This window comes from Podarcis cretensis, assembly GCF_951804945.1.
Source record: "Podarcis cretensis genome assembly, chromosome: 8".
Lineage (NCBI taxonomy): Eukaryota > Metazoa > Chordata > Lepidosauria > Squamata > Lacertidae > Podarcis > Podarcis cretensis.
In genome coordinates, this window is record NC_137177.1 from 66931420 (window position 1) to 66947453 (window position 16034).

At 52.7% G+C, this 16034-nt stretch overlaps 1 protein-coding gene across 8 annotated transcripts in view; it reads right to left on the reverse strand.

Annotated features, from left to right (window-relative positions):
* Positions 1–493: 493 nt before the first annotated feature.
* The window catches only part of PLEKHG5 (pleckstrin homology and RhoGEF domain containing G5), a gene marked incomplete at its 3' end in the record, with an annotated part of 101944 nt that continues 86403 nt past the window's right edge, over positions 494–16034 (reverse strand). For 5 of the 8 annotated variants that reach the window (XM_079986806.1, XM_079986804.1, XM_079986808.1 and 2 more), the window contains 11 exons: positions 15685–15735; positions 13223–13372; positions 12522–12632; positions 11563–11712; positions 10936–11073; positions 10680–10799; positions 10186–10318; positions 8579–8694; positions 6803–6990; positions 3926–4807; positions 494–2868 (listed from right to left, as the gene is read on the reverse strand). In XM_079986806.1, coding sequence (XP_079842932.1) covers positions 2859–2868; positions 3926–4807; positions 6803–6990; positions 8579–8694; positions 10186–10318; positions 10680–10799; positions 10936–11073; positions 11563–11712; positions 12522–12632; positions 13223–13372; positions 15685–15735 — 2049 coding nt within the window. Of the gene's footprint in view, positions 2869–3921; positions 4808–6802; positions 6991–8578; positions 8695–10185; positions 10319–10679; positions 10800–10935; positions 11074–11562; positions 11713–12521; positions 12633–13222; positions 13373–15684; positions 15736–16034 lie in introns of those variants that run through there. The other 3 variants (XM_079986807.1, XM_079986805.1, XM_079986809.1) reach the window with 1 other exon arrangement.

Consider the following 16034-nt stretch of genomic DNA (forward strand, 5'->3'; position numbering starts at 1 on the left):
CAGGGCCTTTTCTGCAGTGACTCCCTGTTTGTGGAATACGCTCCCCAGGGAGGCCTGCCTGGCATCTTCCTTACGTATCTTTAGCCGCGGGGCAAAAACGTTCTTCTTCAAATAGGCCTTTGTTTGAAGTTGTTTTTCTTTTTTTTAGTATGTGCTCCATGTTGTAAACTGCCCCATGAAGTTCCATAGTGTTGGTACCCCCAAAGGCCATCTAGTGCAACCCCCTGCAATGCTGGAATCTCAATTAAAGCATCGATGACAGGTGGCCATCCAACCTCTACTGAAAAACCTTCCCAAGCAGGGAGTCCGTCCAACCGCCAAACAGCTGTTCAATGAAGGGCGGAATATAAATTTAATAAATAATAGTACCAATAATAACTCCACACAGAAGATTTCTCTCCTCCACCCACACCTTCCATTGCACACACACACACACGCACACACACACACACACACACACACACACACACCCATAAAACAGAAAAACACCAAGTCAGAGATCTGGGTTATGTTTAATGGTTTATCTGTGACACTGACGGCACTGAGCAAGGGACATTAGCATTAGAGGGATGGCCGAAACCAACACATCTGCCCGATATCAGGAAGGACAAGGGCGGAGGGGTGGGGTCACGACCGTCAATACATAAAGTGGTATAAAAGGAACTGGCCTCGCCTGGGGGGGTTGAGGTGGGTGCTAGGGAAATAGTTAAGCTTAATAAATAGGCAACTTGAAAACGCACACACAGAAAAAAAATACACCAGCCGGCTAAATCATGCACAGGGAAATGGACTGGGGTGGGGAAGAGGGTCTCCCTCAGTTCCCCCTTGCAGTCTCTGCTCTACACAGTGTAGCACCCAATGCCAACTTATTACGGGCATAAAGGGCAGGAAGCTCTCGACAAACCCCCCACCCCCTGCTCCCAGAAAAGGAGAACGACACTCTGTGCTTTGGGTTTTCCCCGTAGAGAGCAAAGCAAGCAGGGTCCCCATCAAACTGGGAGGCCTGCAGGCTTATTATTGCCAGAGGGAGGTGAAAGGAAGGGAAGGGAAGGACGGGGCAGGTGCCCCAATTTGCCACCAGGGCAAAGGAAGAGAGCTCAGCACAGCGGGGATTCACTGGGGGGGGGGAGAAGGGGTCCTTTCGCCTCCATGTTTCCCAATAAAAGAGAGAAGGTTGCAAAGTGCAGGGGTGGTGGGACCCCAGTCTGCTGCCCTCATCATTTCCCCAGGGGTCTACTATGTCTCCAGTCCTTAAGCCAACATCCCCGCAAAGACAGCACAGCCTCTTTTGAGAATGGCAAGCAGTGCAGGCCCCGAATCTTTTGCTCCATCCCCAGTCTCTCGTATTCCCAACTTCCTGGCCTGCGTCTGGCTCTGCCGTCTGTTTATGTAGGCCGCTCGGCCTCTCCACCTGTTCAGCTGCCCACTTTGCACTGCCATTCCTCATCACTTCGCCCTCCCCCAGCAACTTTCCCCCCTTACTCCAGAACCTGGATTTCCCAGCACGTCCCCCGGACCTCCCACTTCTCTGCTCCTTCCCGACATTCTGCTTCCCTCTTTGTTCCCCTGCTGGGCAGCCCCCCCCCACCCCCACCCCCCGTGGAATCAGGACACTCGGGTGCAAAGCCTGGGCAAATGTTGCTGCATACACAGGACATGGGGCCTTGGAACCAATGTGGGCTATCGCCAGCAGGTTGGCAGGATCCCCTTGGTGGATGGCTTTCCTGGGTGCAACCAGAGAGCAACCTCAACCATTTACATGCCCTTACCAGGAAAAGCATCCTGGGCAACCTTGCAGAAGATAGCAGCCATGCACGCCATTTCACTCATCAGACAAGCCATGTTGTCAAGGCAGGAGGACCTTCTCATTAGGACAGATCCACACAGAATGCACTCCCTCCCCACACCCTACAACTGCACCTGGGATCGTGGCCTCGCTGCAGAGGTCTCCGCAGTACGGAAAGGGAGACAGAGTGGAAGACCAGCCAGCTTCGCCATCTGGGTTTGCTTCCTTGATCTGGCCATTCTGCACATGTCCAGACCAAGAGGCAAGGAAGGGCGCCCACAGGGGGCAGAAGCAAAGCGAGAGACAGAGATCCATCTGACCCCCAGGGCCAGACAAAGTCAGTTAGCTGCTAGCAGTTGAATCTTATTTCAACACGGGCAATGGGACAATACCCCCCGCCGTCTAACAGCAGGGCTGTACCAGCACAGCAGGCGTAAACTCTTGCTCTTTTGCACAGGGAGAACTTCTCTGTTAATTAGTGGGACAGAGGGAGGGCATTAGGTTGGAAGCATCCCACAATAGTGTTAATGCCCAGGCGTCTGGGCATGGTACGAGATAACAGTCCTAAGTGCATTGTTTGGGAAAGACCCCTCCCCACTGCCCCCCCAAAGGTCCTTGTCAAAGGGAGTACACTCCGTCTGCCTCTTACTCCCCCCCCCACCCAGAATCTGGGTGAAGCAGGAGAGGGCAAGGAAGCAGGAAATGTGGTCCTGGGAGGTCCGTGCATCCGCCAAGAGCCGTCAGCAGGTGTGGCTGTCTCTCGTCTCCACCGCCAGGCTGCCTCTCGCGCACTCAAACCCAACAGTTGCCACATATGCATGGACCCCGGACACACACACATCGACGCACGCAGCTGCCTCGTCCCGTGCGGCACGGACTCTGCTTGCAGGATGGTGCCCCTCGCCCTCGTGCCTGTGTCCTGCCGGGTCAGCAGGGCACCACCACCACCCAAGGAGCGGGCAAGGGGATCCGATGCCGAAGGCTGGTGACGCTGCATAACTTAAGGATGATGTGGAACTCCCGGCGCCGGGAACGGCATCTCCCACTTGTGGTTTGCGCTTCTCTGATGTCTTCATACTTCCCTGCAGCAATCAGACCATCAGACAAAAGAGGTTATTTAGATGGTTCGATTTTTCTAGGGGGAAAGAGATGCTGGAGCTCACCACGAACTTCTCCCTTATTCTCTTAGAATGGCAATGGCACTAGCCTGGGAGATGCTGGAGCTGAACTCCAGTGAGCTCCAACTAGAAAAACAAGCCCTGTTTCTACTGTTAGCTACCGTATTTTTCGCTCTATAAGACACACTCTCTCTACATAAGAGCAGCCTTGCTGGATCAGGCCCATTCAGTCCAGCATCCCATTCTCATAGGAGCCAACCAGATGCCTTTATTGGGAAACCCTTAAGTAGGACCTGAGCACAAGAGCAGCATTCTCACCTCCTGCGGCTGCCAGCAACTGGTATTCAGAAGCATCACTGCCTCTGACCCCGGAGGAAGAGCACATAACCGTCAAGTGTCCCTGTTTTCCCGGGAAATTCATGGAATTGCAGAAGAAACCCTGGCTTCTGCTTTTATTCAGGAATGTCCCATTTCCCCGCTCCAAACACGGGAGGAGGATGGGCCAGGGCTTGCACTTAGCAGGGCAACCTTCAGAAGTGGAACCCTTGTGCATGGGGAAGGTATTTCCGCACTGGAGCGGAGGCGACGGACTCGTGCAATGCTCTTGCCAGCTCCTCTCTGCCACTGCGAAAGTTGCTGCCGCCTTTATGGCAGTGTGAGGTGCAGCGTGGGCGGAAGAAGTGAGTGAGGAGGGAAGAGAGCAGCTACCAGGTAGGGGCTGCAGCAGGGGAGGCGGGCAGCCAACATGCGCCTCGTTTGGTGCCATGCTTCTGAGCATGCCAGCTGACACACGTCCTGACTTTCTGCTGGAAAATGTTGGAGGGTATGAGAGCACAGCCCTCATGGCTAGCAGCCATCACTAGCCTTCCCTTCCACGAATTTATTCAATCCTCTTTTAAAGCCATCCAAATTGGTGGCCACCCCTGCCTCCTGTGGAAGGGAGTTCCGTAGTTTAACTACAGTAGCCTATAATTCCACCTCTCTCCTCCCAGCCCAGCCCAGTCTCCCCAGCAGCACTCACGAGGCAGTGAGCGTGGAGTTCAGCAGCAGCGTGGTTCGGATCCGGTAGAGCTGCGCCAGTGTCAGCTTGCGGTGCTGGCTCGCCTGCGGGTCCGACAGAGTCCGACGGGCGGCAGGCAGCTCCTCTCCCCGGCACTCTCTGCCCAGCCAGCAAGGCGCTTGCAGCCCCGCAGAGGCGGCGGGCAACTCTGGGGAAACGCAGAGCCCGGCTGGTGACCCCTCCTCCGCCTCAGACAGCTCCGAGGTGCTGCTGTTGCTGCTGCTGCTGCCGCCCCCGCCGGCCCCCCGCCCTGCTTTGTCCTGTCTGTGGCCCTGGGGCCCGTTAGTCCGCGGGGAGCCCAGCAGGAACATGGCCGGGCAGAGTTCAGAGAGGCTCTTGCTCTGGGCCAGCTGCAGGGAGGCTGGCAGCATCTGCAAGAGGTTTGCCTCCGATTTGGACTTGAGCACCTTGGTCTTGGCAGGCAGCAGCTGGACTGGCACCTGCCGTCGCAGTTTTGGGGAGCCGGTCCGTTGTGAGGGGGTGGGGGCGCCGTCATCCTGCTCTGTAGACCTGCCTGTCTCCTCCTCCTGCTGCTGCTGCTGCTGCTGCCGCTGCTGCTGGTCTGCAAATTCCTGGAAGGAGGTGGGCGACAGGGTGCCATAGGCGCTGTCGATGGAGGCCGAGCGGCAGGACCCGGACTCTGGTTTGAGGCAGTGGTTGGCAGTGCTGGCAGGGAGGGCCTCGCCCAGTTCCATGGTGGGTGTTGTGGAGGAAGCTGTGGTGCTGATGGATGCTTCATCGGACTGGGAGCTGAAGGGACCCACCTCGAAGTCGGGGGAAGGGGGGCCCTCGCTGGCATCTACCACCACCACGGAGATGGTCTCGGTGGAGCCGTCAGAGAGGCTGCAAAGAAGAGGCAGGGGGACATCAGGAAGGAGCTGGTTGCCAGTTATCTTTTCAGATCAATTTCGGCTCTATTTCAAGAGAGGAGACTTTGGCTAAATGTTAGGAAGAAGGAAGCAAGGGCCTTCCTATGTTAACCCCTCTGCGATGGACCACCCTTTTCCTTGGAGGACATATGCTTCCATAAATCTAAGTCCTGGACTACTTTTACTCCACCAGGCATTTTGGGGACTGAGGGAGAATGTGAGGTTCTCGTAGCCCCTGTTGGAGGCACATGAATGGCACATGAATGAGGATATTTTGTAATGGGAATGATTCCAAAACTTCTGACAGGTAAGGCTAGCTCTTTCATTTCTGAATTAAGAGACTGAAAGTGCACTTCAGTTGTTCACCAGCTATGGGGAGAAGTGTGAGGGGACAAGATGGACCCTCCTTCAGAGGTGAGCAAGTAGAGCTATTTTTTAACATAAAAAACTTATTTTTGGCACAGTTTGGCATTTTTTTGTAGCATTCAGTTCTCCTGCACTCTGTTTCTTAAGCTAGCCAGTCAAAGATTTCTGGAGCACAGAAGAATCAAGGTGATATCCTTTCCATCTTATATTCGAAGGTACAGTGGTACCTCGGGTTACAGACGCTTCAGGTTACATACGCTTCAGGTTACAGACTCCGCTAACCCAGAAAGAGTACCTCGGGTTAAGAACTTTGCTTCAGGATGAGAACAGAAATTGTGCTCCGGCGGCGCATTGGCAGCAGCAGGAAGCCCCATTAGCTAAAGTGGTGCTTCAGGTTAAGAACAGTTTCAGGTTAAGTACAGACCTCCGGAACCAATTAAGTACTTAACCTGAGGTACCACTGTATACTGCTGCTGAACCTGGAAGCTTTATGTTGCCTGTCATGCTTAATGCCTGCTGATAAGGCATCTTCCCTCAGCCTCTATCTGTTTACCAGAGCAGAGGAAGCAGCCTGACTGGATCAAGGGGCATCTCAGACAGAATCCTCTTCTGACTGATCCAGTGCAGTGTTCTACCATTCTTGAGAATGGGATGCGGGACTAGTTGCGACTTTCACCACCACATGTCTTCTCATGCCAGAGGTTTTCAACTTTTTGGGGTCCACGGCTCCCTAGACCAACTACACCCTTTCTGCAGCACCCCTGTGGGGCTCAGAAGCCCAGTTACGTCACCCCTTGCATGCAGAGCTGGCATCCCCTCAGCCCTCCCTTGTGGAGGGTTCCCTCAGCCTCCTCTCCTCTCCCCACTCCTTGGGAGTCCTCTGGGCAGCCGTTGATGCCACCTCTGGTCTCTGAGCTAAAGAGGAGGTGCCTCCTGACACTGCCCAACAGGGGCCTGGGAAGCCAGCCCCAGAGGAACCATTCACCTGGGGAGCTTGCAGCCAGGGCTGCTGCAACAAACAGATAGTTGCGCAAGCCTTTGGGAAGCAGAGACACGAGAGGGGATCGGAGGAAGAAAAGAGGGACAGAGGCCAGCATTGCCCGTGGCACCCCTGGCCATCATTCAAGTCATCCCAGGGGTCCCATGGCACACTGCTTGAAAACCACTGCCTTATGTCAATAACAGAGCCTGTGGCTCAGAGGCCACATCCGGCCCTCTGTATCTGGTGCTCAGGATTCTCCCTAAAGAATATCCCTGCTCCCCAGGCCACAGCTCTCAGGGACCGTGCTTCACACACCTCAATGAAAGGGACCCTGAGGATCATCTCATCAGATCCCCCTGCACTGCAGGAATATGCAGCTGTCCCATACAGGGATCAAACCTGCAACCTTGATATTATCAGCACCACACTCTAACCAGCTGAGCTATCCAGGCAGATCTAAACTGTAGTGTGGGTGGGTGTAGAGGGGAAGCCTCTTGTTAGTGCATGGCTGGAAAATGGCCTTCTTTACACAATAAGCATCACGTTTCCTTCTGGCCGCACTGGCATGTGGCCCCTGGAAAGCCCCCTCTGCTCCTGCCTGTCTCCCCGCCCCAAGCATACCACTGCTGTGAGTCCAAGCTGTTGGTGCTCTTGCGGAGGATGGTGGGGGAGCTGGCTCCCGAGGCGCCACTCTCCCCGTCCTCTTCCTCTTCTTCTTCTTCTTCCTCTTCTTCTTCTTCTTCTTCAAGGCTTTGCAGCTGCTGCTGGCTACGCTGGTGCTCCTGCAGACGGAGGTGCTGCAACTTGTTCTGCAAGAAGGTACAGGAGGGATGGGATAAGCAGAAAGACCCAGAGATACTACAGCAGAGGGGTGTCGTTACAGCACATTTCGCACCAAGCACTCGCCATCTCAATTTGCTCAAGATGCATCTAGGCATATGAATCAACAGATGCAGTTTTGATGCAAGTTGGTGCTATAGTATAGGCCATGGCTGCTTTGCTCTTCAGTAAGACAATTTGTGGTTTGTTGAACAAAGCATGGGTAAGGCGGCACTAAGGAGACCAGGAATAATTATTACGGATATAAAATTTATAAAGAAATGAAGGGAACAATTGATGAAAATTAAAACCTCACACAGGAAGAAGAATTAGAAATCACTAAATGTGTTAATGGGACGCAGGTGGCGCTGTGGGTTAAAGCCTCAGCGCCTAGGGCTTGCCGATCGAAAGGTCGGCGATTCGAATCCCTGCGGCGGGGTGCGCTCCCGCTGCTCGGTCCCAGCGCCTGCCAACCTAGCAGTTCGAAAGCACCTCCGGGTGCAAGTAGATAAATAGGGACCGCTTACCAGCGGGAAGGTAAACGGCGTTTCCGTGTGCGGCTCTGGCTTGCCAGAGCAGCAATGTCACGCTGGCCACGTGACCCGGAAGTGTCTCCGGACAGCGCTGGCCCCTGGCCTCTTAAGTGAGATGGGCGCACAACCCCAGAGTCTGTCAAGACTGGCCCGTACGGGCAGGGGTACCTTTACCTTTACCTTTAAATGTGTTAATACCAATTGAAGTCAATCACTGTAGCTGGGATATAAGGGAATTTATCAAGAGTGGATTGTAATTGTAAAAAAAATAATTGTAAAAAAATTAAAAGAGCCAGCAAGTGCCCTTGGTGGAGACAGATCTGCACCCAAAAGCGGACAAGCAAAGGGGAGAAGTTCTCGAGTGAGACCCCCAGAGTTCTAGATCACTGGGGGGGGGGAATTATCAAAAGGGCGAGGGGCTATTGAAAAAGTGGCATAGGGCACTGTCATCGTCGGCTGGCATTGCTATAAATGCATTTTGTGAAACAAGTAGAATAAATGAGGAAGAATGAAAACAAAAAGATAAAATAAATATCAGCTGAACAAAGTCTACACCCCCAGAGGCAGTGGGAGTCTCAATGCCAGTTCCTGGAGGCAAAGGGCAGGAGTGTTGCTTGACTAGATGTGCTCCCAGCCGAAGAACTCATCTTCCCAGTGAGCATAGGAGTTGGGAAAGAGGGTGGGGGGAAAATAAACTGCAGCAAAAGAAATCTATTCATAGAATCACAGAATGGTAGAGTTTGAAGGGGTCCCGATGATCATCCAATCCATCCCAGTGCAACGCAATAATCGCTGATCACAAATCCCTGGCAGGTGGTCATCCAACCTCTCTTAAAAAACCTCAAATGAAGGAGAGGAGGAGATGTCCTTGGGTAGCAATGGGGAGTGTGCAGCCCTTCAAGTATTGCTGGACTCGTTCTCATCGGACCCACCCAGCGTGGTCGAGGATGATGGGAGCTGTAGTCCAGCAAAGTTGGCAGAGGCAACAGAGCACCCACAACCTCCACCTTTCGGGGGAAATCCTCTTGGCTCCCACAGCACCCACCTGGGCATTGCAGACAGCCTCGATCCAGCTCCGGCACAGAGACTGCCCACTGGTCTGGAAGGTGTAGGCTCCCACCGCGCTCCGGAACTCATTCAGGTAGATCAGCAGGAAGGAACCTGATGAGGAAGACAAGGGAGGGGGAGTCTGGTGTTAGGTCAGTGGTGACTCCTGGGAAGGGAAAGCTGCCGCCGGCACAAGCTCGGCTTCAGGAAGCTGAATGGTGGAAGATTCAGGAAAGGTCGAAGAGCCTACTGGATCAGGCCAGTGGCCCACCTAGTCCAGCATCCTGATCTCACAGAGGCAGGTGGCCCAGTGGGGAGCCTGCAAAGAGGACCCAAGGGAGGACTGTCCCCTCCTGTGGTTTCCAGCAACTGGTGTTCAGAATCATTGCTGCCTCTGACCATGGAGGCAGCACGTGGCCATCCTGGCTGGTAGTCACTGATATAGCTTTATCCTCCACGAATTTGTCCAAATCCATTCCGAAGCCACCCATGTCGGCGGCCGCCCACTGCAGGAGGCACAATGAGTAACTCTCCACAGTGCCTCTCTCCTAACACTAGAACTCATGAATATCCAATGAAGCCAAATGTTGGGAGGCTCAGGAAAAGGCAAACGGAAGTACATTTTTCCTGCAGTGCATAGTTAACCTGTGGGACTCACTTCTGCAGGAGGCAGTGATGGCCAACAACGTTGACGGCTTTGAAAAAGGAGTTGACAAATTCATGAAGAAGGCTAATAGCCACGATGGCTGCGCCCTGCCTGCAGAGTTGCAGGAAGCAATGCTTCTGAATACTAGTTGTTGGAAACTGCAGGAGAGAAGAAAGGGCTCCTGCGCTTGAATCCTGCTTGCTGGTTTCCCACAGGCATCTGTTTGGCCACTGTGAGAACAGGATGCTGGACTAGATGGGCCATTGGCCTGATCCAGCAGGCTCCTCTGATGTTCAGCCTCCCAAGATCAGGCTCCTTAGGACTGCTAAGGAATTGTGCAAACTAAGAAGAATTCCATCCTCTCCTCCTTTTCTATGATTTATCTTCATCAACTGCAGAAGCAAAATCTGGATTCCTTTGGATCAGGTTTCGACAGAATCACACAGCCCTTATCACAGGGCAACTTATGCATGCAGATTTTCCCCGGATTGGGAATATCTGAGTTTACTGTCGAGAACTGTGGGCTGCCGGCTGGATAGGGAGAACATAGCATGGATAGGGAGAACACACCACAAAAATCCACACTAAACTCCCGTTTGTGGAATGGTCTCCACAGGGAGGTTTGGGTTGGCGCCTTCATTATACACCTTTAGGTGCCAGGCAAAAACATTCCTCTTTAACCAGGCCTTTGGCTGATTGACATCCAATGCCCTTTTAAAATGTATTGGAGAGGGGAGATTATTGGGTTGTTTTTTTATTTTTATTATGTATTATGTGTTTGTGTGTGGGTATAACACAGTATACAAATAACAACAAGTGGATGAGTGCTTTGTTTACAAAAAGCAGTTGCGGGGCAGATCAGGATTGAGGCCGTGGCTGTGGCTCGAGGGGTTAATCCTACAGTGCAGACATATACCAGCTGTCTGTGAAAAATGACCCAACTCACAAACACCCCTCACCAGGATCCTTGAGTGCACGGCACACCAGCTTGTCAACCAGCAATGGCTGGCGGATGACCTTTGTGCGTTCAGCCTTCTTCACCGGTTTGGTGATGAGGAAGAGGTCCGTGAAGAGAAAGCAGTAAACATCCATCTGGAGAAGAAAAAGATCCCAAACGATCAGAGCATCCTACGTGGAGCTTGATGCAGGGGCGGGGGAGAGAGAAGGAGGCAGAAATGGGGACCCTTTCTAGAGAGGACAAGGGATGATGTGCACCACATTAGTCTGCAAGTGAAACATAACACACACACACACACCCCAAAAAATCCTCTGCACATGGAAAGCTAGCATGTCAGGGAAAAGACCTTCCTGCCTAGCTTTCTGCATGCAAAGGCAGTGTCTCAGCCTCTGGCTTTGGGGGGTAGAAGTTCCAGGCTGAATCGCATGAGATCCCCTAGTCTGAGTTGCAATAGTAACAACAAGAAGAACATTTCCCCTGCCCATCAAGGCTTACCTTGCTGTCTTTGCCTTCTTTCATTTTAAGGCTTCCCTCCAGCAGAAGCTGCCGGGTCTCCTCGGCGGAGGTCCCTGGGATGGGGGCTGTCAGGTCCAGGCGCAAGAACTCCTTCAGGATCTGAGGAAAGGGGGTTAAAGCCAAAAGAGTTCAGGCGCCTGAGACACACTCTCCACCCACCCAGCCCAGGCTGTCATGTCGGGCACCCTTTGCCCACCCTTCTCCCCCACGTTGCAGCCACAGCCTCGCCACCCACCTTGTCCACTTCATCTGTGCTTCCTTCCACCACCTCGTAGGCATCGATGCGGCTCAAAATGCTGGCCAGGCGCTGCTGCTCCTGCCTCTGGCGCATGCGCGAGTTGATGTGGTTGATGAAGCGCTCCACCGAGTTGATCTGGAGGAGGGAAGCCCGCCAGAGGTTATACCCAGGGGGAGGCAGCAATAAGGCGAGGGCGGCACTTGGCTCCCCCAAACTGGGTGCCTTCCAGCTGTGCTGATCTACAACTTCCAGCAGCCAGCGGTTCAGCAACATCTGGAAGTCACACGGTGACTGGGGAGGCTGGCCCAGGCCAGATGTCTCCAGGAAGCCCCAGAACCAGGGTGTGAATGCAACAGCCCTCTCATGCTGCAGTCCTCCCCTGGAATCAAATCCTTAGCGGTAGACTGCTTCGGGTGGTGGAGGTTCCACCGTGGCTAGACTTTGTCAGCGTTAGGTAGGTTCGCCTTCAAATGCAAACTGAACTGTGTTTCTCCCCCATCTCAACAGAGTGCCAGCCCTTCCTGAGATGGATTTGGGTGCAAACGTTTGCTGAATTCCTTGCAGCTCCCAACCCACCATCACCAACGCTAGCAGGTATACCAGGGCGCACTGGAAACACTTTACCATGGTGATGATGGCCTCTCGGGTGTGGGGGTCTTCTGTCTTCTTAAGCACCGACTTCAGCAGCAGAGGGTATTTGGTGAGGCGCTGGTGAGGCTTCACTAACATGTCGCTCAGCTTGAGCCGGTTGCACTGTTTGTGCTTCTCGGCCCACTGCAAGTGGAAGAAGGGAAGCGTCAGTTCCTGGAGCCAAGAAACAGGCCACTAGCCAGTCCGTCACTACTAGCCAGGGGCTTAGCTCCCATCAGGAACACAAGCCTGGAAAGGTGCCCATGCTGCAAGCCACAACCAGCCCAGGAATGGACAGCTTCCAAAAGGAGCCCTAGGCGAAAGACAGACTCATATTCTAAAGAATGGCCAATTCTTGGTGTTTTCAATAGTTCTGACAGCCTCCAGACAAAACTCTCTAAAAACAGTAACAGTCCACTCTGCAGACTGTCTGCCTGGTTCGGACCAATCGAGGAAAAGGAAAAGCACCTATTGGCTAGTACCTCTGCCATCACCAACCCACCGCTTCCCCAGAACCTCTGGAGCCATTTTGAAACTGCTTTTAAGATTGTTCCCCTCTTTTAGCCGAGCAATAATCAGAGAGGATTAATTATGGAATTGTATCATTGGCAGGGACCACCAGGGTCATTTTGTCCAACTCCCCGCAGTGCAGGAAGATACAGCTGGCCCATACGGGGATCAAACCCACAACCTTGGTGCTATCAGCACCATGCTCCAACCAACTGAGCTAACCACATAGCACTCCTAAAGTGTGGGGCTTAAACAGCCCTGCATGACTAGGAGAGGTGAGCATTGGGCGTTGGCACCTCTGCCTAGCCAGCATTTGACTTGCTGGTGATGGATGCCTGCAGCTTTTCTGAATGTAGGACTCAACTTTGAGGACAAAGACAGGTGTGGGATTTGTAGGATGGTCACAAAGAGAGAGGTGGGTGGGTTGGAAACAGGCTCCTTACCGTGACGTAGATGCGAAAGAGTTCGTTGTCCCGCAACAAGTTCCTCATGTACTCCATGCAGCCTTCCTCCTCCATGCAGTAGCGGATGTAAGGCTTGAAGTGGGAGCCAAACTGCAAGAGAAAAGCATCAGACTAAAGACACGGGTGCAGGGAGGCAGGAGCAGCGGAGGAGAGCAAGGGCCACCTGAGCAACCCAACTGGCCCTGCGCAGTGGTCCCAAACTGCAAATTCTGGGAGCTAGACTCCCTTTTCCCTTCTGCTCTCCAGCACCACCCCTGTTGATGGCCACAGATGGTACTGCAGCTATAGCTCAGCAGAGACCACCTTTTACAAGGAGTCTGCTGGGTTGCATTTTGGTCCCGGAAAAGCTGCTCGGTCTGGTTTGGGTCCAACTATTGGTTCAAAACCAAGCTGACACCAGATTTCCCAGCCCTCTTTCTCGGCTTCTCAGTGCCCCCTGCCGGGCGACTTGCCTCACTTGTGGCACCTTCAACAGCCAGATTTCAACCTTCATTACAACATGTTGGTATAATAGAACAGAACATGCTTCAGAGCTGGGGTAGGAGGCCTTTCGCGCTCCTCTGCTGCTGCAGTTCTGGGACACTGGAATGGTCTCCAGCTGTTGCTCATTTTCAGGAACAATGCACCATCCTCTCCTGGCTGCACCCGCATGTAGGCACACTCACTGCATGCAGACCTACCATCTTGAAGCCCTTGAAGAAGTCTGTGGGGTCTAGCAGAGCCCGGCTGGTCCTGGCCTTGTCCAAAACAGGGGCCATGACGCTTCTCCAAAGAGCACGGTGCAGCTGGATTATTTCCTGGATGTTGCTGAAAAGACGCTCAGCTTCCACCTGCAGATTAGAGAAAAGCAGACTCTGTGACCCTTCTTACATTCTCGAGCAGTGCCAGATTTACCTATAAGCTAAACAAGCTATAGCTTAGGGCCCCACTCTCTTAGGGGCCCCAAAAAAATCTAAAGGAAATTTTTCCCAAAAAAATATAAGATAAACACAAATAAAATAAAACCTACATACAGCAATAGTGTTTTGCGTTGTGTAGGCTCCTATGACGTAAGTAATGGGCCCCGCCTGCTAGCCTGCTCCCTAAAATATCACTGGTTTGCTCATTTCTATATATAGGGTACCTACATTCTGCATGGACTGGGTGCATGGCAACATGTGCAAATGGCTTTAGATACCTATTGGGTCCATAAATTATCATATAGCATATATTCAACACAAAAAACAGTGACAATTTGTTGCTGACAAAGGACAGCTGGACATATAAAGGGCCCCATTACCTTCAGTAGCTTAGGGCTCATCAGACCTAAATCCGGCCCTGCACTCGAGTCACCTTCCAAGAAGAGTCCCCCGGGGTCAGACTCTCACTTGCTACTGTCATTCAGTGCACACTGCTCTCTCTGAACAGAGGTGCCACACAGGCACCATGGCAGGGGCCATTGAGAGATGCACACATGCACCCAGCGCCCAGGCTCCACCATGAACTTGGCCGATCCCCTTTCAAAGCCACCCACTCCAGCAGCTTCCAACACGTGGTGTCCCACAAAGAAAATGCAAAGGGCATGAAAGTCTACAGTGCCTCTCATCTGTCCCGAATCTCCTTCCATTCCACTTCACCAGATTATTTCAGCTTTCAGACGGTAAGAGCTGTTTGGCAGTGCAATGGTCTCCCTCGGGAGGACTCTCCTTCCTTGGAGGTTTTTAAGCAAAGGTTGGATGGGCATCTGTCACGGATGCTTTAGGTAGATTCCTGCATTGTGGGGGGTTGGACTAGATGACTCTGGGGTACCCCTCCAACTCAACAATTCTATGATTCTGTTATTCCACACACAAGAGATGGCAGTGTGGTATGGCGGTTAGAGCAGAGAGACTAGGGTTCAAATTCCCCCACCTTTCTCAGTCCCAAATCGCACTGGGTGACCTGAGGCCTGTCACTGACTATCAGCCTAACCTACCTCACAGGATTGTTGTGGGGAATAAATGAGGAAGGGGGTAGAACCATGTATGCCACTTTGAACTCCTTAGAGCAGGCATAGGCAAACATGGCCCTCCAGATGTTTTGGGACGACATCTCCCATGATCCCTAGCTAACAAGACCAGTGGTCAAGGATGATGGGAATTGTAGTCTCAAAACATCTGGAGGGCCAAGTTTGCCTATGCCTGCCTTAGAGGAAAGAAGGCCTGATAGAAATGCAATCAATCAAAGTCATCCCAACTATTGAAAACTCAGGCGACAGTTCTTAAAAGAAATACTTCCAGGATAAGGGAAAGGTCCAGTCGTGGCTGACTCTGGGGTTGCAGCACTCATCTCGCTTTATTGGCTGAGAGAGCCTGCGTACAGCTTCCGGGTCATGTGGCCAGTATGACTAAGCCACTTCTGGTGAACCAGAGCAGCGCACGGAAACACCATTTACCTTCCCGCCAGAGCAGTACCTATTTATCTACTTGTACTTCGACGTGCTTTTCAAACTGCTAGGTTGGCAGGAGCAGGGACCGAGCAACGGGAGCTCACCCCATCGCGGGGGTTCGAACCGCCGACCTTCTGATCGGCAAGTCCTAAGCTCTGTGGTTTAACCCACAGCGCCACCCGTGTCCTGTGATTTCCAGGATAGGGGAATCCTAAAGACACCTAAAGGATGGAGCCGTCTTCCTTTCCCCAGCTCTGCTCTGCAGCCCGATGCAACTACATTTATCCAGCATTCCTTCTCGATCAAACAGGCTGAGTGCGTTTTCGTTGGGAAAGCCAGATCAACGCACCGCTGGGACCCAAGAGAAGCATTTGCATGATGCAAGAGTTGCCTTGGGTATATCTCTTTCATCTCTTTAAATAGCTTCTGTGTGCCACAAGCCTGCCAGAGCGTCGTGTGGTTAAGGTATTTCTCCAAACAGTGAAAGATCGCAAGACGCTTTCTTGTCAGAAATGGGGGTGGGAGGGGGAGAGAAACTGGGCCACTTCCTCAGAGCAGATAAGAGACCAGCGGGGCAGAGGGGAGGGTGCTTCAGAGACGGCGTTTCGCTACAAAGCCATCAGGAGCAGGAGGCAGACCATTGCTGGCACAGGAAAGTGAGGTTTGGCCCTGGAGGGTGACATCTGACATTTCTGGGGCAACAGCCATGTTCAAAGGGAGAGGATGCTAGCTTACCTCACAAAGCAGCCCCGATTCCTGCAAGTTCAACAGGCAACACAGGAAAAGCTGAGGAGGAAAGAGAAAAAGAGAGAAATGAGCTATTGCAATGGGGCTCGGTTGTGGGGGTCGCCGTTTGGTTAGAGAGCCAGCAAACAAAGGTGATGTTGGTCATGATCCAGGGCTTTGGACCTGACACTGCTTTAAGCGAAGGGAAAGGGATGCTTCCTGGGCAGGGATAGAATGACCACTGTATTGGCAACCTCAAGGCTGGATTACTGCAATGCACTCTCTGTGGGGCTGCTCTTGGTCTTGGTTTGAAAGCTCCAGCTGGTGCAGAATGCAGTGGCCAGATTGCTGATGGGGGC